Raw genomic sequence first — 22,781 nt, forward strand, 5'->3', positions numbered from 1 at the left:
GATTAATTAGATCATATTATTGTTATCAATATTAAATTTCTTGAATGTGACAATCATATTATGGTTATGTAGGAGAATTGCCTTGTTCTTTTGAGTATCTGCTGAAATATTTGGGAGTGATGTGTTATGATGTCTGCAACATACTTTCAAATGACTCAGCAAAGTGTATGTCCTATATGTGTATGTGTATAAATATAGAGAAAAAACAAATGTGACAAACTGTTAGCAATTCATGAATCTGGATTATGACTGTATGGGTGTCATCATACTCTTCCTTCATCTTTTCTGTAAGTTTAAACTTTTTCAAAGTAAAAATTTGGAGGAAAAATATTCTCCCTCTTGTTGACTTTGAGATGCAAAGTAGTCACCTCCTCCTTGTAGCCTGCTCCTTGGCCCCAACCTGAAGGGGTATCTCCCTCTTCCAACCTCCCAGAACCTCATGGGTTTGCCTGTTACATCATCTGGCCCCAGATGCCCTGGAGTTGAATAAGCTGCAGTGGTGTCTGTCCGCCTCCCTGGGCTGTGAGCACCTGGAGGGCAGTGGGCACTTTGGGAAGCAAGGCTTGCTGCATCCCAGCTTGGCCTGCCACCGACCCTCCTGCCTCTGAACTGTGTTCCAGGCCCGGAGTAAGGGCCCTTTCTGCTGCTCTTGGGTCCTGCAGCAGGAGGATCAATTTCAGAGCAGGAGGATCAATTTCAGAGCAGAAGGATCTATTTCAGTGTTTCCGAATCTAATCAGGGTTGCAGACCACACTGGGTGGGTATTTTTGTCAGAGTTCTCCTAAGGAACAGAGTCAACAGGATGTGTATGGATAAAGAGGGGGAGAGGGAGAAGAGGAGAGAGAGAGAGAGAGAGAGAGAGAGAGAGAGAGAGAGAGAGAGAGAGATTTTAAGGAATTGGCTGACATGATTGTAGAGCTTTTACAAATGCAAAGTCTGCAGGCCGGCGAGTAGAGGCCCAGGAAAGAGTTGCAGTTTAAGGCCAAAAGTGGTCTGCTGGCAGAGTTCCCTCTCCTTCTGGGGAGGTCAGCCTTTTTCAATTAAAATCTTCAATTGGGTGGAAGAGGCCCACTCACATTATGGTGGTAATCTGCTTTCCTCAAAGTCCACCAATTTCAATGTTAATTGCTTTCAAAAACACCTTCACATGAACATTCAGAATAATGTTTAATTGAATATCTGGGCACTGTGGCCTAACCAAGCTGACTTACAAACTTAACCATCACAGTCTACTCCTTGTCAGCTTGGCACCATACACATCAGCTTAATCATACTTAATCTCCAAATAAAGACAATAAATAATAAGGGCATAATTCCAGCTAAAATGATACAACTATCCCGTATACAACGGAAAATGGACAAACCCTTTCCCCAGGAGACGGCAAAGTCCTTGTGGTGTTTACTCTTCTCCTTAATATCCCATAATTTAAATACTATGATGTAAAGTCAACAATACTATGATATACTAGTATATGATATAGTCAAAACATCTCATGTTACATAATAAGGTGATAAGAGGAGAAAGAAAACGAAGATATCACACACCCTCCTCCCCCCAAAATAAGGAAGGAATACTCATGACATTACAGTCGTTGTTTCTGTAACTGGTCACATGATTGTAGCTGGTATTTATAATTGCTTTTTCCAACTGCCCATTCCATTGTCCCTTTGTCATCAGCTAGTCATGGTTCTTAACCTGGTAGGGTGACCCAAACCTTCATTCATGAAAGGTCTAGGCCAGGGGTGGGCAACCCCTGGCACACGTGCCAAACATGGCACACCAGTAACTTTTGCTGGCACACGAAACCCTCTCAGAAAAAGAAAAGATTATTCAGGGCATTAAAGACTTGTCCGTGAGCAGGAAAACAGTGAAGGATAGGATACTTAAGTTGGTGAGTAATACTGCTGAACAATTAACAAAAAATTTGTCTTCATGTCAATTTTTTTTTCTATTTGTATTGATGAAAGTACAGACATTACATCATCATCTAGGCTGGTCATTTTTCTCTCGACTTTGTAAAAGTGATGAAATATGTGAAGAGATGGTTGCCCTTCTAACTCTACCTGAGTGTACTACCAGGGCTGAAATATGTAAAGCAGTTATGAATGAATTCTCTTCTCGACAAATTGACATTTCAAAAGTAGTGTCCATCACCACTGATGGTGCTCCTTGCATGACTGGTGAGAAGGCAGGTTTTGTAAATCTGTTTGCGAAAGAAGTTGGTCATACACTGATAGGTTTTCATTGCATCATACATGAGGAGGCTTTATGTGCAAGAGCTGGCCCGAAGGAACTGCAGGAAGTGATACAAACAGTTACCAAAGTTGTTAATTACACTTCTGCTCGGACTTTAAATAAAAGACAATTTCAAGTTTTACTGAATGAGGTAGAATCTGTGTATAAAGGACTGAAAATGTACAACAATGTTCGATGGCTTAGCTGAGGTTTGGTTCTGAAACGATTCGTTGAATGCTTAAATGAGATAATGCTCTTCTTGAATAACCAAGAATTGTCTGACGCCATGTAGGTTTCTAAACTGATGTTCTTTGCAGATTTTTGTGAACATTTGAATGACTTAAATATTAAATTACAAGGAACTGGAAAGACACTTGATGTTATGTTTGGTTACATAAAGGCTTTTGAAAAGAAACTGGAAGTCTTTAAGAGGGATGTGGATGGTGAGAGATTTAGATATTTCCCAAACCTCAAGAGGCATATCGAAGACCTCCCAAAAGATGACAGAACAGACTATCAAAGCCTTCAAAAGCTGTCTTTAAACATCATCGAGTCAACTATTGAGCAGTTCTTCTCAAGATTTGCGAAATTCAGAGAACTGGAAGAGACAGCAAAATTCATGGTTTCCAGACAGCATGAAACTGGAGGAACTAAACTTACAAATGTTTTCATGGATAGACATGGCTGACTTTGAAATGCAGTTGATTGAATTTCAGAGTAGCTCAATCTGGAAGCAGAAATTTATTGACCTTAGAGTTGACTTGGAAAACATTGAAAAAAAGCGATTAAAGACAGGAGTACCAGAGAGAAGTGTTGAAAATAAACTATTGAGGACTTGAAATGCCATTCCGGAATTTTTTTTCTGTTTAAAAAACTTTGCAACAGCATTTTTCTCCATGTTTTCATCCACATACGCTTGTGAATTTTTGTTCTCAGTGATGAATTTTGTTAAGTCTTGTAATAGGAGTAGCCTGACGGATGAAAGTTGTAGCTTGTGCATATTTCTGAAGGTCACGAAATATAAACCTGATGTAAAATCTCTGTCATCAGTGATGCAGCAGCAAAAGTCCCACTGATGATATCAAACGGAGTCATAGTTTTCTGTCGGACTATCAGTGTACATGTATACATTAAAAAATAAATGTATTTTCCATCATCATATACTGTGTTTTTGTCGCTCGAATGAATTTTATTATTTCTTCAAGGTTCTTCACATACGTACACCTTAAGAGATATCAAGTAGGCGTAACATGTTCTCAAAAAATTAGGGTTGGCACGCAGAAGAATTTTGAGTCAGATTTTGCTGGTTTTGGCACACACTCACAAAAAGGTTGCCTACCGCTGGTCTAGGCCATTAGCTGTCCTGCCGGAATTTGGTTGTTGTAAATTTCCACTAACTTTAACCACAGGGTATAGTAATATTAAAAGATGCCCTAAGGGAGCTGTATTCCAGATATACTTCCCCTTACCGCCACTGTGACGTTCAAGGGGCATGTTTTGACCCCATCTTCTTGCAGCTGAGCCTGTCCAAAGTCGCTGGCCATTTTGAAATTTTTCTCAGGTCCTGATTCTGCATTATGTTTGACTGAATATCTGGGCCCTGTGGCCTAACCAAGGGACTAATCCTTTCCCCAGAAGGGGAGACAAAGTCCTTGTGGTGGTTACTTTTCTCCTTGATATCCCATAATTTAAATGCTGTGATGTGAAGTCAGGACACTCTCATTCTGTCCAGGTCAGTTCCTATGCTCTTTTATGCCCACACATATCTGGCAGGGAGAGCTCCAGATGGAATTGGCTGGAGCTGCCCTTTGGCATCATTTTTTCTTATGTGTCCCCAAGTAGTGGCACCTGCCTTTGACCCTCTGCTTGTCAGAGGGCCAAATTCATAGACATTTTAAACTTAAAACAAATAGTTACAAAGCTGAACTTTGCCTCAGTGACAAACACACAAACATTCAGAGCTCCGAATATTGTATTGTATCATTAGTTGGCTTTGGTTAGCATGAGTGTGAGAATTTCCCTTCCCAGCTAAAGACAAGCATTGAAATAATACACATAAAGCCTGGGGGAGGTCTCCTGGGGTGTCTTTTTACCGCCTGTTAACTGAGAATTAAGAAGATTCCAGGTGTATCTGGCTTGCAACTTGCCTGAGAGGATCCTGCGTGCTGAGCGTGCTGAGGGAGCCTTGCTACAGCCCGCCAAGGTAAGAGAATGCTGAATGTGAGAACTCTTAGCAGTAGTCTTGGGAAGAGCCTGGTGTGAGAGGACGGGGTTGGTGAGGAGCAAATGGCCCTTTGGGAAGAGGTGCTGGCAACCCAAAACAAGAGGCAGCAGCTTTGCAATTCAATTTCCCTTTTGAAACAGCAGGCTCTGCTCCTGGTAGAATAATCAGAAAATACAAATAATATACATTCATTGGAAAAATATTGAAAATATATTAGATAAGCATATAGCTTTGTATCCTGGTTTTTTAAAAGTTTATTATAACATATTCCATATTCTTTGAAATAAACAGAATTTGAAGTTGAGAATATGAAATCAGATTTAAGGGTTACGAATCTTGTCCTGTATTTTTGTCTTTCAAAGTTTGTCTGACCAATTAGAACCTATAATTACTTTTTCTATTGAGGGCATCAGATCATGGCACCTGTATTGTCCTCATTGAAAGAAGTTTCCGTGTAATTTCTAAGTAATTCCAACCTCTGTTGGATCACTCACAGAAACAAAGTCTAACTGGTTACCAAAATTCTGTATTCCAAATAGCCTTGTAAATGTGGACCGTCATGCTTGTCTTTCAAAGCAAGAACCATAGGACAGTTGGTGGTGTGCTTGAAAACGTCTTAGTAGTGGGAAAGACTTGGGTTGACCTGTCTCTGCCGCGTCCCAGCTGGGTTGCTATGGGCTACTTATTCAAGCCCTCAAAGCCTCAATGTCCTCAGCTGCAAAATGGAGATAGTCTTGGGCTGCTTTCAGGACTGTTGCAGAGAGTAAGTGAAATAATGCACACAAGGCACCTGGCCTAGTGTCAGGTGCACAGCAGCCAGTCACTAACTGCCAGGTTGTGTTACTGAAGACAGGAACCTGGACTGGGATAGCATGGCTTGCCAGAACAAAGCCCAATGCCTGGCATAGAATAAAGGCTCAATCCGTGTCCACTGAGGGAAGGACGGACGTCTTATGGGTTGCTGTAGTTTGGGGTGGTATGAACAGTGATGGGGACGCAGTTGTGTGTGTTTTTTGTTTTATTTTGTTTTGTTTTTTTGCCTCCCTATATTCTCCCCTCTTTAAAGATCCCAATTACCTCAAAAGGACTTTGCTTAAATTTCTAGTCTATGACCCCCAACTTTGTGGCTTAAACGTTTTAAGTTAATCTATGAGGCAAGAGACAGAAAGGCGGTGGGGATGCGGATGCTGATATAGCTCCTCTTTTGCCCTTAAGATCCCAACACTGGTTTTCCTTACTCATTCACTTCAGGGAAAACACTGGGCCTCCGGTTCTCATATTGGTAGAATTCAGTATTACAGTCATGTGAAGATCATGGGCTCTTTTCAGCACACTCGATTCTGAGCACCACAGCTGTTTTAGAATAATGCATTGGGCCTTTCCTTTCCTTCACTGTCAATTATAGAAAAAGCCATTTGATACTTCTAAAATTCTGCAGGTTAAGGGTAAGATTTCTTGCCCCCCTTCCATTTTTTTTAAGAAAACTCAATTGCATCAAGAAAAGCAGAAAACCTGCGGGTTTGGTATAGAAGTAGATGGTGTTATTATTCTCTATTCCTCAGCAGAACTCAGTATTGCACAGTTGGGTAGGCTCCTGGAGGGCTTCGAGGTGGCTGGCTCCTGGCAGGATTTCCCTGTTCCATCTGGCATTCAATGCTTAACACTGAGTGGGGAGAAGACCAGGGACATGCAGAAATGGGGCAGGGCCAGATCTAGCATGGGAGACATGGGGCCTAGGAAGACAAGGCAAAGACTAGCTTGAGCTGGGACTCAAGAAGGAGGTGTGCTAGGAGGCAATTAGGAGCTGATACAGGGACAGAAGGAAACAATGTGGCTCTCTGGGCAGGGGATCTTCTGAAGGCACTACATTCCAACTGGGTCTTTTGGGATGCTACCACTTTACAAAGCCTGTCCTGAACCCCTGTCAAAACCCCCTTTTTTAGAAGACTTACAGGAGACTTCTAACAATTCATTAGCTTATGTACATACCCATTTCCCTCTTTGAAGGCAGGGAGTGAGGGCTCTTTCTCTACCAAACCCAGCTTGGTAAAAATTCAACACCACCTTCTTAGTGTTGAAATGAGACGAAAATGTACTAAGTACCTAAGACCCTGGCCTGAGACCTCTTATCCAGGCAGAGAAATTGCTTTTATGGTGCAATGGGGAAGGGGGGAAGGAAAGGGCTAAGAAGGAGACAAAATCTGGCATGGGCCATGTTGGGAGGAATCTGGGTCCCACACTGTTTCTGCTTCCACGTTCAATCCCAGAACTGTTTTCCCATTTTCAAAGTGAGCAGCCAGGACCTTGAAAGGGGTGGAGAGGTTTAAGGTGTGGCTGAGAATGGCTTTGTGAGACTCTCACCCAGTCCAGCCCTTCAGCTGGCCCTCTCTCCTCGGAGAGTATGATGCTGATACAGGAATGGGAGCAAACACTGTGACCCTTTGGGCAGGGGGATCTCCAAAGGGGATTTTGCCTGTCTCAGAGAGCTTATTAGTGATGCCCAGGAGGGCAGGGCAACGGAGAAAGAAAAGGAGCAAAAGCTCAAACTGAACAAATAAATTCCTTGTTAGCAGAATTGATTTGGTGAGAATGAGGCCCGGAAGGTGGACTGAGATGCCTCTTTTGGGTTAACTAATGGCTTAATCCGGGTTCCCCCAAACAGAGCCTGAACAAGGACTTGTATACAGGTAGGAGAATGAATCCCAAGGAACAGGCGTGATGGACTCTGAAGAGTCAAACAAGCAAAGAGGGAAAGAGAAAGGCAATCCAAGGGTGCATGATTGAGTTGATCGAGATGGGCACTACCATGGGCAACTGGGGCTCCATCACCTTAGGAGCTATATGGAATGTATCTTGGAATCGCCCACTAGAACGGAAGGATGGAGTATTTCTCCCCCAGCCCCTGCCTGCCTTGTCAAAGTTGGTCCCATGAGGTGTTTGTTCTTTGCACGGGTCCCAGGCTGCAGTGACAGAGAAGCCCTGAGGCAAGATGATAGGGGGTGCAGCTGAGACAAGGTGCTCTTGGGTTACACATGTATGCAGCTGGTTACCTCAGCAAAGCTGGAGTACAAAGATAGGTCAGCCACAGCAGGGGTCTGATATAACCACAGGCAGTTCAATTGTTCTCTTCTTGTCTTCCATGAATAGAACTGTATTTCCGTTTACTTCTCAGTCCAAAGTCAGGACCTATGATTTTCCTACATGCAATATTAATTCTCCTGTAATTAACTGCTCTTCCAGCAATGCATAATCCTAAGAGTATAACCTGGTGATTCAGTATAGCTCTTCGTTATTATTGATGGCCAGGGCATAGAGTAACTCCTTTGAAACACTGCACTGAAGCAGGTATTCTGGCTTGAGTCTGTCTGTGAAATGGGTACAAAGAGCCAAGTGCATTCTCCCTCCCTGAACGTCCCAGTAGTTTTCCAGGCTGTATGGGTCAGGAGCTGGGGATGAAGAAGACACAACCTTGAAGAAACTCATGGTTTGGAGCTACAGCCTGGATAATTTCCTTTTCTCCTCAGCCTGTTTCTTATTCTGGAGACTTGGCGGGGGTGGGACAGCCTGCCCTCTGACGCTGTCCTGTTGACACTCTGGGAAGCTGCGCTATTCAACTATTTTTAAACACCCTTCGGAGCAAATCTTTATTAAAAAAATTTCATCTGATCAAAAGACAAATTTAAAAACCAACCACCCCTGGTGAGTTCTAAAGACAGCAAGCACGCCCCGGACCTGGAAGGAGCCTCCTCCTCGCCAGGGTGTCCTCACTTCCTGAAGCAGCACCTTCTCTGGCCTGGGCGGGTTCCTGGAGGGCGACGGCGGTGAGATCTGCGCCCGGCTTAGGTCCGAGCCGGACTGGCTGCAGGGGGCGCCTAGCAGGCAGCTGGGCGCTAAGGGCTGGGGGGACGCTCTACCGGAGCTGCCAGGCCAGACGCCCCAGCGCCTAGAGACCTGGCGCGGCAGCACTCCCCGCCCCGGCGACTCCCGCGGTCGGGACCCGCCTGCGCAGCTGGAACGCGGGCGCCCTAGGTGTCTAGGCGCATCCGGGTTGCAGAGGCCGCCGGAGTGCGAGCGGGTAGACGGCCTTCGAGAAGGAAACGGCGGCAGCGCCCCCAGTCGGTCTGCCAAGCCAGGAGCGCGGGTACCTGTGAAGCGCCGGATTAAGGCGAGTGCCTCAGCGGAACCCTCCACAGGCGGGGTCCCTCCCCATTGGGTGTGGGGTCAGAGGAAGGGCCCGCATCTGTTCCGCCGGGGTGGGGCGCGCCCGCGCCCTCAGCCCGGTTTGTCCTTGTGCGGCCCTTTAGCCGGGTCTCCGGTTTGCGGGTGGGGAAGGGGGCATGCAGCCCTGCAGGCCGGCCCTGTGGCCGCGGCGGAGTAAAGATAGGAAGATGGATTGATCCCGCTCAGACCCGTCTCAGCCTCTGATGGTCCCTACCCGCCGGCCTCCGGGCCTTCTGTCCGCCCCGCGGGAGCCTCGCCCGGCGTTATTAGGAATGAGGTGCCCTGCAGGAGGCCGCCCAGGTTGAACTAGCGGCCCCAAGGCTCCCAGATAAAAACCCTCGCGACTCATCGCCCCCTGCTGCCGCATTTTACATTAGGGAACCCCGGGCCCAAGAAGGAAAGGAACCCGGCCAAGGTCACATTGTAGTCCTGCTTCCAGCCCGGGCTGTGGGCACCGCGCCCTTCTCCGCCGTCTCTCTGTTCTGCCCAGCACCCCTCCTCTTCCGCGCCTTCCAGGAGGCTCTATGGTCGCGGCGCGGTGAGCGCGCCCTCCCTTCCCGCTGCGCCCTTGGGAAAGATGCTAGACTGAGGTCTGGCCGCCGGTCCAGCTGCCTTGAGCACTAGCCAAGCCGGCCGTTGCTGGAGTACAGGACGGACCACAGGACCGGGGCAGTAGGAGGGCAGAGGAAGGTGGGGGCGACGCGGTAGTAAGCTGGGGATGCTGGGGGGTAAGGGGGGGGATGGGGACGGAAGCCTAGGGGTGCGTGGCCGGAGTACAGTGGGGCTTTGTTTGGGCGGTGCCGCTTCAGCCAATGGGAACGCGGCTCCGGCCGAGCCTCCTGGTCCCCCCGGCTTCGGTCTCTTGCCGGCGGGAAGGGAAGGTGGCCCCAAGATTGGCTGCGCCGCATCGCGTGGGGTGGCGGCGCCTGCGCGCCTCCGGCGGCGCGCGCTTTGCAGCGCTCGGGCGAGAGGGGGCGTGGGGTGCGCGTCCCTGTCGGGGGAGGGGCTGACGCTGCGCGTGTCGTGGAGCTCTGCACGTTTTCCAGCGGGTCTGCCAAAATCTGAGCACAGTCAGCTGATGCGGAGTCACCGTCTAACCCTGCGAGGGCACAGGCAGGAGGGCCGCCTTTAATCCTCCGCTGCTGGGATCCTTTATGACGTAGCGAATGTACTTCCCGCCCAAGCGTCTGACCCCGCCCCTGCATAAGGCCTGTACCCCTGGCTGTTGCGGGGGAAGCGGACCTTTGAAATGTGTGTGGCTTTCATATTCTCTTTCAACACACTTCTATAGAGCGCCTGCTTCCTGTCAAGCACCAGAGTAGGTATTCTGTAGGACCAGAAATCAATGATACAACACGTGAGTCCTATCCGTGGGGGCACTCTTGGTCCACTGGGGCCTAGTGGTTAGATGGGGGCTGTGGATGGTTGTAAACAGAAATGTATTACGTATTACCCTCCCTAGGTAAGTGCTGTTACAGAGGCACAGAAGGCAGGCGCGAAATGCTAATTTGGGGAGAGATTTTTATTTTTTTTTATTTAGGAGATCAGGAAAGGCATTTTGAAGTAGGCGTCAATTTGAATCAGTTAGGACTTGGTCCGATGAAGAAGTCCGATTTGGTATGGGATGAGCAAGGCCTGGAAATTGGAAAGTGCTTGGTGAGGGTGTAGCAAAGGGTATAATGAGTAGGTGAGAAAAGTCTAGTTGAAGATAGAATTTGGAGGGGCCAGTGAGGATCAGAATTCCCAGCTTGTATACTCAGATTTGAAACGTGGTAAGCACTTATGAATTGAGTGGCCCCTTCATCTGTCAGTTGGACTAATGTCACTTGGACTCATCTGCACCAAAATCTTGAAAATATCTTTGATTCTTTCTTCTTTCACATCCTGCATTTAATTTGCCAGCAAGTCATAGTAGGCTCTACTTTTAGACTCTGACCACTTCATTATGTCCTCATTATAATATTAAACTCTCCTGCCTGGGGCGGAGATTTTCCACCAGTCTTTCATATGTAATGTATGTATAGGCATGTTTTCCAACTGCGCATGCGCAGGAATGTCCCCACCTGTACATGAAATTTTATTCATGATTTCCCTGAATAAAGATGAATCTGATCCCTTATCTGGGGACATGCCACTTTGGGAAGTGAACCCCTGGTGTGTCCTTGCTTGCTGGCTTGCAATAAAGTTTATTCCTTTTCATCAAATCATCCTCGAGTTGTCTTTTGGCTGACAACTATTGAGTAACTGGATCCGGTTCCCTCGGGTAACAAATCAAGAAGTACAGAGGGGAAGGCCCATGTTCCTGTTGTCATTATAAGATCTACATCGTGGCATTCTCAGAATATGGAGCAAATTTAAAAATTAATAATAATGATCCGAGAAAGAACCTGCTTTCAGTGTGTTTTAGCCAATATTGTTTCGGCTGCAAGTAACAGAAACTTTAAGCTGCTTAACCAGCATGTACAGAGCTGGAGGGCAGGAGTGCAGCAGGGCCTCATAGGCAGATCTATCTGTCAACCTCTGGTTGGCGTCAATTCAACACCAAGTTTGGGGTGGGGTGAAGAAAGAAACTTTATTCAGTGCAAGCAGCTCGATTGTGATATCGCTCAATTATGAAGTAGTACAGCTATTAGGAGGCCCTGGAGTGAGGCAGCCCTGGGGCCAGCCCCTCTCTGGTGTGGCAGCCCTACTGTGTTCTGGCTAAACATGCCCGTGTTTCAGCCTCAGCTAAGAAGAGGCAGTCTTTTTGACTTCAGTAGAAAGGGAGAGTATGCTTCCAGAGCCAAGGAGGAGCTGACTTACATAGACAGAAGTCCCCACTCCCGGTCCCTGATTGGTCTGACCTAATGCAAATGAGGACTCCAAATTCTCTGGTTGATTGGTCCAAGAAGCCCTGATTGGTCAGAATGGAGCAGCTCTGATAGGTTGGTGAAGATGCTGATGGGGCTAATACTGAGCAGCTCCAGTTGGACAGGGAAAGCCTCAGTCCTATTGGTTGAAATAGGATTCCAGAAACTCCTTTATAAGGGCTGGCTCAGAGGCAGGTAGTTCAGTTCAGGCTTCTCCCTAACCTGCAGTTTGGATGAGAGGCCCCTGTGTAGAAATGGCTGCTAGGCTCTGTTTTTGTTTTGTGTGTGTGTGTGTGTGTGTGTGTGTGTGTGTGTGTGTGTGTTTTAATTGAGCCCAGTTAGCCTCCGGGAGCCCTTCTTAGTTGGTATTTTCTTTCTCAGGATCCACCTGCTGAAGGAAGCTCTATTCTCTCTCTCTCTCTCTCTCTCTCTCTCTCTCTCTCTCTCTCTCTCTCTCCATGGACCCCTGTGCCTGGCTCTTCTCTCTTTCTCTGCAGATTGGCTTTTTCCATCTCTGTATCTCTGTGGCATAACTGCCCCCTTCTCCACTCCAGCAGCCAGATCACATGTCCCTGCCCTTCAGAGGCTGGTTTGCATTCTGTCACAGTTCCAGGGGACAGAGTGATGGGTTCATCTTGGGTCGGTGTCTCTCCCCGGCCCAGTACCTCATACCTGGGAGGAGGTCTCACTGTCCAACTAAAGCTGCATGTGGGTGAAAGGCAGGTCTAAGAGCCCAGGGATCAGGTGAGCAGGAGAGACCACTGCAGAGAGTGTTTGTGAAGTGGTCTCTGGGGAGAACTGGCCATCACCTACTAGTAAGTCTAATCTGGTGACTAGAGTGTCTCTCAGACTAATCCAAGTGTCTGTGTTAGGTTTGCCTAGCTAGGCTCTCTGTTAAACACAGGTACATAAGAGTCACCACAGTATTTATGATAAAATGATAGTGAGAACAATGTCCACTATATCGTTTGATGTTCCTAGATAGTGCTTTTAGACTTTTGTTCCACAATAGTTATTTTTCTAAGGATTAACAGGCATCTTTTTTGAATGAGGGCTTTAAAACTTGTCAGATTGCCTTTTGTGTGGCCTTGATGGGGAATATAAGACATTTGGGGGGGGGGGGAAGAGGGGCGGCTAACAATCTGAATCTGTGCCAGTAACCTGCCTTCTAAGGCACACTCTTGCTAGCGGATAATTAACTCCACTGATACCTGTCCTGTCTGGCAGAACCTGTTTCCCAGAAATCTCCCATTTTACGAAGGGGCCATAAACAGAGAATGTAACAGCTTAGCCGGGGGGGGGGGGGGGGGGGGGCGGTCACTGGCACCCCCCAGACCAGGCATTTAGATACAATCTAACTTCCCCATTCTAACTGACTCGGGAGGGGCTGTGGAAGCCCACCACAAAAGCCTGGTAGTTAGGAAACAGATAGAAAACAAAGAAACCAAAGGGTATAAAAGGAAAGCTTCCTCCATATTCACTCACTCAGGATTTGGAGAACTGACCCCCTGAGTCACTGTACTAGTACACGTGAAAATAAATGGGCTTATCCTGGATCTCCAAGTACTCCCTGTGTATTTTTCAGTCGCCAGGTAAATTCTGTAACAGCCTCAAGGAAGCCCCATTAACTGTGCAGTTAGCATGCATAGCTGAGTTGAGCTGGAACTTTCAGGCAAGATTATAATAAGTAATCAGAAGGGAAATAGCCAAAGGATAATATACATCTATCTAGTGAGGGACCTCAAACTCAAAAACCCACAGTGTCCAGGCAGTTAACAAAGGCAATCTGGGTAGGCTTAAGATAGTAAGTGAAAACTATTTGTATTCTGAGTTCAAGCATCATGTAGTTGTCTAGTTACATTGCCTTTTAAGACACTAGACTGGCAAACAAAACAGCCAAGTAGAAGAGAGGCTGCCTTTGCCAGACATGGGAGTCTCACACAGCTTGCTCGTCTGACGGTCCTTAGTGTGGGGTCCCTACATAGGATAGTTCGCTGCCTAAACCCAGCTTGCCCCTCCAGTGAGACAGGGCCTTCCCTTCCCACTTGGTAGTGCCAAGGCGCATCTAGACTTCATGTCCAGAAACAAGTGACTTCTATTTCCTGCCCAAGGCCTGCTGCCCGCCATGTTCCTGTGTCTGGATGATGTCCCACCTCTTCTGAGGATGTCAGTACTGCGAATGTCTGTCCCTTGCAGGGACACCTTGACCCTGTCAGAGCTCAACAAGGGAGCCAGCATCAGGACAAGGATGCATGCTGGATCCTCATGCTTTCCACAGGTTACCCATGGGCTTTGCATTGCAGATGGAAAGGAGGTGCCCTTGAGAGCAGACCCAAATGTTCTTAGTGTTAGATACCTTTCACCCAGATTATAGATTGATAAGTGAGCATTTTGAAATAATATCTTATAAACTTGGTTGCTGGGAGTCAAGCCCCCTGTGCCAAGTCTCCCCGGGGTAGCTAATTGACTACCCCACCTTGGAAAATGTACTATTCACAATATTGTGTCTTAGATATTGCTGACTCTAAGGAAAATAAAACTCAAAGGCTAAGGAGACTGTCTCCCAACCCCAACAGCTGCTCTGCTGTTCTTCAGCAACTACCTCCCATAACCATTTCTGATTCTAAACCAAAAGGCAAGTGAGTGTTATTTCAAGTTTGAGAACTTAATATTTACAGAGAATAAAGCCCAGCACAAGGCATTAAGACAGTGGTTCTCAACCTTCCTAATGCCGCGCCCCTTTAATACAGTTCCTCATGTTGTGGTGACCCCCAACCATAAAATTATTTTTGTTGATACTTCATAACTGTAATTTTGCTACTGTTGTGAATCGTAATGTAAATATCTGATATGCAGGATGTGTTTTCATTGTTACAAATTGAACATAATTAAAGCATAGTGATTAATCACAAAAACAATATGTAATTATATATGTGTTTTCCGATGGTCTTAGGTGACCCCTTGAAAGGGTCGTTCGATCCCCAAAGGGGTTGTGGCCCACAGGTTGAGAACCACTGCATTAAGATGACAAAGAACCCCAAAGAGTATGTGGGAATCCCATTGCCTACAGTATTGTGTTTGGAGTGAAAATAGCAACACGTTTAAGAAACGTAAGAAAAGAAGAAGGAGAGCTACAAGCCTGCCATTCTGCATATAAGACATAATAAGTGAACAGTACATTTTCCAAGGTGGGGAGCTTTTGTGCACTTTAAAATATTTTGATTCTCGCAGCACTTTTAGATACTGCTGACTCTAAGGAAAATAAAATTCAAAGCCACAAGTATTGAGCCTGAGGGATGGAAAGGGCTTTAATTATAGACAATTGGATTTGAAATCACCCAGTGGCGGTGACCTCAGACTCCAGTTCTGGTAAGAGGAGGTGTGTGCTCGGCCAGCTGGGTCACCCTGTTAAAGGATCGGAGTCTGGCGTGGGTATCACGGGCATGGGCCTTCCATGGATGGAGGAGAGTGGGGTCTGTGAGCACACGGCTTGTCCCCACTCAGCAGAGATTCACTGAGGGCCTCCTTGGTGTCAGGTTTCTTGTAGACATTTTGGGGGTTGGGGGTTCAGTGGAGAACAAGATGGACAAGGTGCCTGGACTCACCAAGCTTATGACCTAAAAGGGGAAGAGAAAGTAGTGAAACAAGGTACTTTTGAATTGAAGAGTGATCTTATAGAGAGAACCTCTGTGTGTTGCATGGGGGATTAGGGGACATCCTCTCTGAAGTCTGAAGGGTCAGAAGGACTCAGCCATCTGGACTGAGGAAGAACAAGGGCCAGGGCCCTGAGGCAGGAAAGAGCTTGGCATACGCCAGAAACTTCCAGAAGGTCAGTGTGGTTACAGTGCAAGAGAGCACAGCAGAGGGCGGTACCAGACAAGGTTAGGAAGGGAAGCAGAGGGTGTTTCAACAGGCATGGGAAGGAGACTTTCAGGTGAGGAAGTCACATAATTTGACTGCAGTGCTGGCAATGGGGTGTGGTGAGTAGGAGCGGGCGGGGAAGCCGAGCCTAGAGATCCCTGTTTGTTTTTCTTCCCTGAGGATTCAACAGATTAAACCTCCACCTGTTTCCTGCAGTGAACTTGCAGTGGTTGGCTAGTTAGTGAACTTATTACAGACCTGTTGGCCCAGTTAAGTTTGGGTGACAGCAAAGGGCAGGGGAGGAGCTGCCTTCCAGGCAAAAGCTTGCACTGGTAAGAACAGTATATAACCAACCCCAGGCAGGTGTGCAAAGGAGAAGCTGGGACAGCTCACCCGGAAAAGAGCAACATCTCTCCACTGTGGTTGCTTCGCTTCACTCCTTCCCATCCTCCCCTTCCTTCCCTGAGGCCAGGAGGAATTATTATCACAATTGACAGGAACAGGAAGGCAAACCATCTACACCCTCATCCACACTTAATAATCCACAAATAGTCACGTGCTGAGGGGCCTTAAGGAGGTACTAAATCTACTGGGCCCTGTTGCAATCAGGTTGATTTAACCTTAAAAGGGGGTGGTAGGGTGGTGGGAGAGACTGTGTGCGTGCGTGCGTGCGTGCGTGCGTGCGTGTGTGTGTGTGTATTTTAATTTAGGTTGATTAAAGTGTGTCTCATTTAATAACTCCAGTCCCCATGTTATAATGAGTTACTGACGATTTAGCCTCAGAGCCAGTTCCTGTGTGGTTGGAAAAGCTACCTAGGAGGCATGTGGGCCACTTGAGATAGAAGGTTGGTGTCTTGGGTCACACAGATAGGTGATTTGCTGGAAATGGGGACCACGGACGGAGAATGAGGCTCATGGAGTGGGAACCTCTGAGAGGATAGGTCCTTGGGTCCCCCAGTAGTGGCTGCACAGCCTGGTTTGAGGATGACAGGTCTGGGCCACCCTCCTCGTGACTGGTCCAGGCTTGGTGGTGCAGCCAGAAGCAGGACCCAGGTTTCTAGACGTCCCCTCCTCCTCACTTACTATCACGTGAGGCAACAGCTTGAGAGGAAGGTGCAGGAGAGGTCTGCCTAGGTGCAGGGCTCAGTTTGGCTTTCACAACCTGGAAGAAAAGTGTCCACTCCTGCCTAAACCTCTGCAGGCAACAAGGCAATGCTGAGGGTGTGTTTTGTGTTTCAGAACCCGCCAGGAGGAGGCCCGTCATTCTACCTCTTGTGGCCACAATGCTGACTGCCCGCCTCTCCAGGCCCCTGTCAAAGCTCCCCGGGAAAACCCTGAGTTTCTGTAACAGAGAAAATGGAACAAGGTAAGAGACTGAAGGGTAGAGGTGGCCTTGAGTGCCACACTCTCTGGGCAAAGCAGAGGGAGTTCTTCACACATGGATGATGCAGGTGGTCCTAAGGCCTGACTCTCAAAGTGACACTCAGCGCCCACCTTCGACCAGCAAAGGAAGCTCAAAGGGGTCCTCGGAAGACAGAGACCTTCCCAGGGCACACAGGGCACAGAAGAATATCTTCCATCAGATTTTTTACTTTTTTATTTGGAAATAACTGATACAAAAGTTGCCCAAGTAGTACAAAGGGCTTCTCTATCCTCTTCACCTAACTTCCCTGAATGTTGACATCTTACAAAACCATAGTGCAATCATGAAAACCAGGAAATTACCACTGATACGTGTTAACAGACCTACACACCGGATTCAAGTTTTGTCAGATGGCCCAGGCATGGACCTTTCCTGGTCCAGGGTACGAACCAGGGCCCGCAGTGCCTTCGGTTGTCAGGTCTCCTTCCTCTCTTCCCATCAGGGGCAGTTCCCGAGTCTTTGTCATTCTTGACCTTGACACTTTGGAAGAATGTCTCCCAGTTGGGGTTTGTGTGATGTCCTCGTGTTTGGATTTAGGTGTTCATGTTTGGAAGGTGCCACCCAGGTGAGGTGCGTCTTAGTGCATCGCATCGGGAGGCGCACGGCACTGATGTGTCTTATTACTTTGATCACCTGGGTGACTCCTCTTATCAAACCTTACACATGAAGCAGCTAACTAACCTGTCCTGAGACTTCACTGAACTACTGTGTGTTTAGAGAAGCTACGTGCAGGTGAAACAAGCAGCTCTTCGTTGAGAGCTCTGGGATTGCCCTTCCCAAGGGGATTCAGTGCACTTTGCTACTTCATTGTCCTCTGTGGCAGCCAGAGCCAGGAAACATAATACCTTTTGTCTTTATATTTAAGAGGAATGAAAGTAAGTGTTAGGTTAAATTCAAAGTTCCAGCAGCTGGAATATGGATGGGTATTTTTTATGCCAATAAATGTTTGGAAGAACTGCATTTAGGCTTATAGCAGCATTTGCGTAAAAGCATTTCCCCGGGAGACAGCAGCTTGGTTGGAGGTGGGGCTTCAACTACCAGAGGACACCTTAAAAGTAGAGTTAAAATGGCCCTTCAGCAGAGGTGACAGCTCACTGAAGAGGGAAGGCCCTGGCTCCCTGCAACTATTTTTTTCAGTGAGTCATTGATTTCTATGGCAAAAATCTGTCTCAAGCGTGCTTTTAAAGATATCTGGAGGTTTTTATAGAGGAGGAAATAATCCCATAGGAAGTTAGATATTTTTACAAAGGTTTTGTCCTCAAATGAAAGGGAAGTGAAGTATTAGTCAAGCTTCTGGCTCATTTGAGGGGAAAGAAGGGCTGTCATGGGAGATTCTGCATCTTCTGGAAGGATTGTAGAAATAACTGGTTAGGCAAGGGACTGGGGGCAGGGTGGTCTGGGGTAGAGCTGAGTCAGAGGGCATTAGCTGTCCTCAGGGCAAAGGTGTCAGCAGAGGTCCGGGAGGGAGACCCAGTTGTGCGAGGAGGATGGAAGGGATCATTGCCTGGATCAGACCGGAGGTCTTTGGGTGGGGAAAATCTTGGGCCTCATCATTTTGCTTGAATCGCAGTTGGCCTCATAATCCTGTCCCCACCTGTGGGTGGATCCTGTGATAAAACCTTAACAAGTGACTTTAGAGCCTTATACCTCCAGCCATGGGGCGATCAGCACCTCTCACAGCAGGCCTCCTGTTCCTAAGCCTGCCCTCTCTATTCATCCTGACCAAGTTAATATATTATCCCCAGGGGCACCATGCCACCCTAATACCTGCTCTCCCCCACACTGACTTCTTGTTCCATCTACATGTTTTTTCCTTGCTCATCTCCCCACGCAGCACCCAGGTCTCCCACCTGTATGATGTCCATCCAACCTGAACTCCCTGTTGAGATGCCTGAACAGACCAGCACCCATCCCTTCCCATGTGTATCTTCCCATGTGCCTCAGAGCAGCAGTCACCCAGTACACACCATCTGTCTAGGGCAGTGATGGCGAACCTATGACACGCGTGTCAGAGGTGACACGCGAACTCATTTTTTGGTTGATTTTTCTTTCTTAAATGGCATTTAAGTATATAAAATAAATATCAAGAGTATAAATCTTTGTTTTACTATGGTTGCAAATATCAAAAAATTTCTATATGTGACACGGCACCAGAGTTCAGTTAGGGTTTTTCAAAATGCTGACACGCCGAGCTCAGAGGTTTGCCATCACTGGTCTGGGTGAAATCCTCCCCAGGAGTGTTTGCATGTTGTCCTTCCCCCTTCCCCTGGCACCTGACAGCCTGCTCTTCTTTTAAAAATGTTTTTGTTGATTTTAGAGAGTGAGGAAGGGAGAAGGATAGATAGAAACATTAATGAGAAATGTCAGTCATCTTCCCCCTGCATGTCCCTGGGGATCAAGTCCACAACCTGGGCAGGTGCCTTGACACAGAAATCAAACCATTGACCTCTTGGTGCATGGGATGACACTCAACCAACTGAGCCACACTGTCCAGGGCCCAGTCTGCTCTTATTACTGGCTTTGCACAGCCCTTAGATTTTGGATACAACCAAGCAATATAAAGAAACAAGTTATTGATAAATGCAACAATCTCAATGAATCTCCATGTTGATGATGAGTGAAAAAAGCAATGCCAAGAACATAGTTGCGAATACATCTAATAAGGGGCTAATATCCAAAATTTATAAAGAAGTTATAAAACTCAGCATCAAAAACAAACAAGCAATCCAATTAAAAAATGGGCAAAGGTCTGCCTGGGTAGCTCAGTTGGTTAGAGTATTGTCCCAATATACCAAGGTTGTGGATTTAATTCCCAGTCAGGGCACATACAAGAATCAACCAATGTATGCATAAATAAGTTGAACAACAAATAGATGTTTCTCTCTCTTCTTTCCTCTCTCTCTCTCAAATCAATAAATAAAAATAAAATAAAGAAGTGGACAAAGAGCCTGAATAGACATTTCTCCAAAGAGGACATACAGATGGCCAATAGACATATGAAAAGATGCTCAATGACACTAATCATCAGAGAAATACAAATTAAAACCACAATGAGATATCACCTTATTGTGGTGATATGGCGGTCAGAAAGGCTATCATCAGTAATTCAACAAAGTATTGGTGAGGATGTGGAGAAAAAGGAAGCCCCCATGCACTGTTGGTGGGAATGCAGATTGGTGCAGCCACTGTGGAAAACAGTATGGAGTTACCTCAAAATAATTAAAAATGGAACTGCCTTATGACCCAGCAATTTCACTTCTGGGAATATATCTGAAGAAACCTGAAACACTAATTTAAAAGAATATATGCACCCCTATGTTCATTGCAGCATTATCTACAATAGCCAAGATTTGGAAGCAGCCCAAGTGCCCATCAGTGGATGAAAAAGCTGTGGTACATTTACACAATGGAATGCTATTCAGCTGTAGAAAAGAAGGAAATCTTACCTTTGAGACAGAATAGATGGATCTGGAGAGTATTAAGCTAAGTGAAATAAGCCAGTCACATAAAGACAAATACCATGTGCTTTCACTTATGTGAAATCTGATGAAAAAAATAAAAAACAAAATAGAAACAGACTCATAGATATAGAGAACAGACTGACAGCTGTCAGAGGAGAGCGGGAGGAGGAATGGGTGAAAAAGTTAAGGGATTAAGCAAACAAACAAAAAGCTTCATAGACAACAGTATGGTGATTACCAGAGGAAAAGGGGGAGGTAGGAGAGTAAAGAGATGACAATGGTGATGGAAGGAAACTTGACTTGGGGTGGTGAACACATAATACAATATACAGGTGATATGTTATAGAATTGTACACCTGAAACCTATATAATTCTTTATTGATTTAGAGAGAGAGAGAGAGAGAGAGAGAGAGAGAGAGAGAGAGAGAGAGAGAACACCAGTGTGGGAGGAAAACATCGATTGCCCGCCTTCTGCACACCCTGCACTGGCAATCTAGCCCGAAACCTGGGCGTGTGCCTGACAGGGAACCGAACTGCTAATCCTTCAGTGCACGGGATGATACCCAGCCAACTGAATCACACCGGCCAGGGCTGGAACCCATAGAACGTTATTAACCAATGTTACCCCAATAAATTAAATAAAAAATAAAAAGTAAATAAAAAGGCAACCCCAAAAGGCTAAATAGAGTAAAATTCCACTTATATCATTCTTGATATGACAAAATTATAGAGTTGGAGAGCAGAGTAGTGGTTAAAGAGGATGTGGGGTGGGAGGGAAGTGGATGTGGCTATAACAGGGTACCAGGAGAGATCCTTGTGTGATGGAAATGTTTTGTATTTTCACTGCATCGCTGTAAATATCCTGGTTGTGATATTGTACTGTGGTTTTGCAAGTTTCATTAGGGGCAATTGGGTGAAAGGTACAGGGCATTTTTGTCTTTTTTTTTTTTTAACTGCATGTGAATCTATAATTATTTCAAAATAAAAAGTAAAAGAAAAACTCAATGGGGGGGAAAAGGAGACATCTGTAATACTTTAAACAATAAAGAATTTTTAAAAAGACTATCAGGAAGCAGCATAAAACCCAAGGGCTAAGGGGTGGGATTTGCAGAAGGCTTTGTTAGCAAAGCCATGTCACCTGAAAGTTCTTCCTACACAGTGGCAAAAATGGTCACTGCAACTGATGGCCACTTCCTGCCAGCCTAGCAGCCCCGGAGGAGAGAGGACCTCTTTCTCAGTGGTACCCGCAGGCTGTCCCCAGGGGCTCCGGGCGGGGGGACAGTCAGTGCTGCTCACTGGTGGCTGAGGGTCCTCGGAGTTGCTTCTGCCCCAGGAACAAGGTCTGGGTGTGTCCGCAGCCTGTGCTCATGGCTTCCTCTTCTCTTGCAGGCACACACTGCTGTTTTACCCTGCCTCCTTCGTCCCTGTGGGTCGTCGCACTTACGCTGATGCAGTGAACCCGGTGAGCGGCAGCCCAGTTACCTGGGAACCAGCCAGGTGGTCACAGCCCTTCCCTCTGGGCCCCCTGGGCCCCTGGGCCCTGAGCTACCTTCCGAGTACCAGGCTTCAGAGCTTCTAGGGCACTCAGAGCCACTTGCTCACATTCTTAACCTACTCTCCGCGCCCCGCCCCCCAAACCTCCCTTCAAATGAGCTTAGAGGTTAAGAGTTTAGACTCTAGAATCCAACAGGCCTGGTTTCAATTCCATTTCTATCACTTAGTATGTTGGGCATTTAAAAAATACCTGTTTCCTCATTCGTAGCATGATATAATCATCATGATTACTATATGCAATTATTATGAGAATTAAGAGAGAAAAATATCAATTGACTGCCTTCTGTACCAATTCTAATAATAACTCCATGTAGTGATCATGCATGCACATGCTTGCACGTGGTAAGTAATGACGAAGATGATATGATGATTGTGATAATGGTGACTGCAGGTGAGAAAACCGAGGTCCAGGAAGGGGACCTCAAGCAACATTCTTAGTTGGTGGCAGAGTCTGAGTTAGAACCTGGCCTCCTGGTTCTGAGTCCAAGCTTTTCCCACTAGACTACGGTGCTTCTCCTGACGGAAAACACCAGGCAGGGAGGCCTAGGCACGGTCCACTCCTGAAGCACTTTTTGTTACTGCCCAGAGGAGGACGGGTCACTCTGCACCCAGGATCCTGGTTCCTAACGTGGGGCCTAAACTTCTAAAATAGGTTGGCAGCAAAGCCGTCCTGGTCACAGGCTGCGACTCTGGATTTGGGTTCTCCTTGGCCAAGCATCTGCATTCAAAAGGCTTCCTTGTGTTTGCTGGCTGCTTGTTGAAGGTAAGAGATGGGTCATCATTGTCACCATTGTCCTTCACACAAAGTCATTGTTTTGTACATTGCTTTTTTTAATTGCAGTAAAATACACATAACATAAAATTTACCATCTTAACCATTTTAAGTGTACTGTTCAGTGATATTACATATATTCACATCATCTAAGTACCTCATATAAGTAGAATCATACAG

The 22,781-nt window shown here is 46.5% G+C and overlaps 1 protein-coding gene across 4 annotated transcripts in view; it reads left to right on the forward strand.

The window, feature by feature from the left end:
* The first annotated feature begins 4,227 nt into the window (after positions 1-4,227).
* Positions 4,228-22,781, forward strand: part of BDH1 (3-hydroxybutyrate dehydrogenase 1) — a 33,907-nt gene continuing 15,353 nt past the window's right edge. Inside the window, exons 1-4 of one of the 4 annotated variants that reach the window (XM_059687454.1) lie at positions 4,228-4,439; positions 16,631-16,757; positions 21,665-21,737; positions 22,482-22,592. In XM_059687454.1, coding sequence (XP_059543437.1) covers positions 16,675-16,757; positions 21,665-21,737; positions 22,482-22,592 — 267 coding nt within the window. In that variant the 5' untranslated portion in view covers positions 4,228-4,439; positions 16,631-16,674. Of the gene's footprint in view, positions 4,440-8,347; positions 8,626-9,225; positions 9,372-9,882; positions 10,039-16,630; positions 16,758-21,664; positions 21,738-22,481; positions 22,593-22,781 lie in introns of those variants that run through there. The other 3 variants (XM_059687452.1, XM_059687455.1, XM_059687453.1) reach the window with 3 other exon arrangements.

Source organism: Myotis daubentonii, chromosome 3 (assembly GCF_963259705.1).
Source record: "Myotis daubentonii chromosome 3, mMyoDau2.1, whole genome shotgun sequence".
NCBI classification, from domain to species: Eukaryota; Metazoa; Chordata; class Mammalia; order Chiroptera; family Vespertilionidae; genus Myotis; species Myotis daubentonii.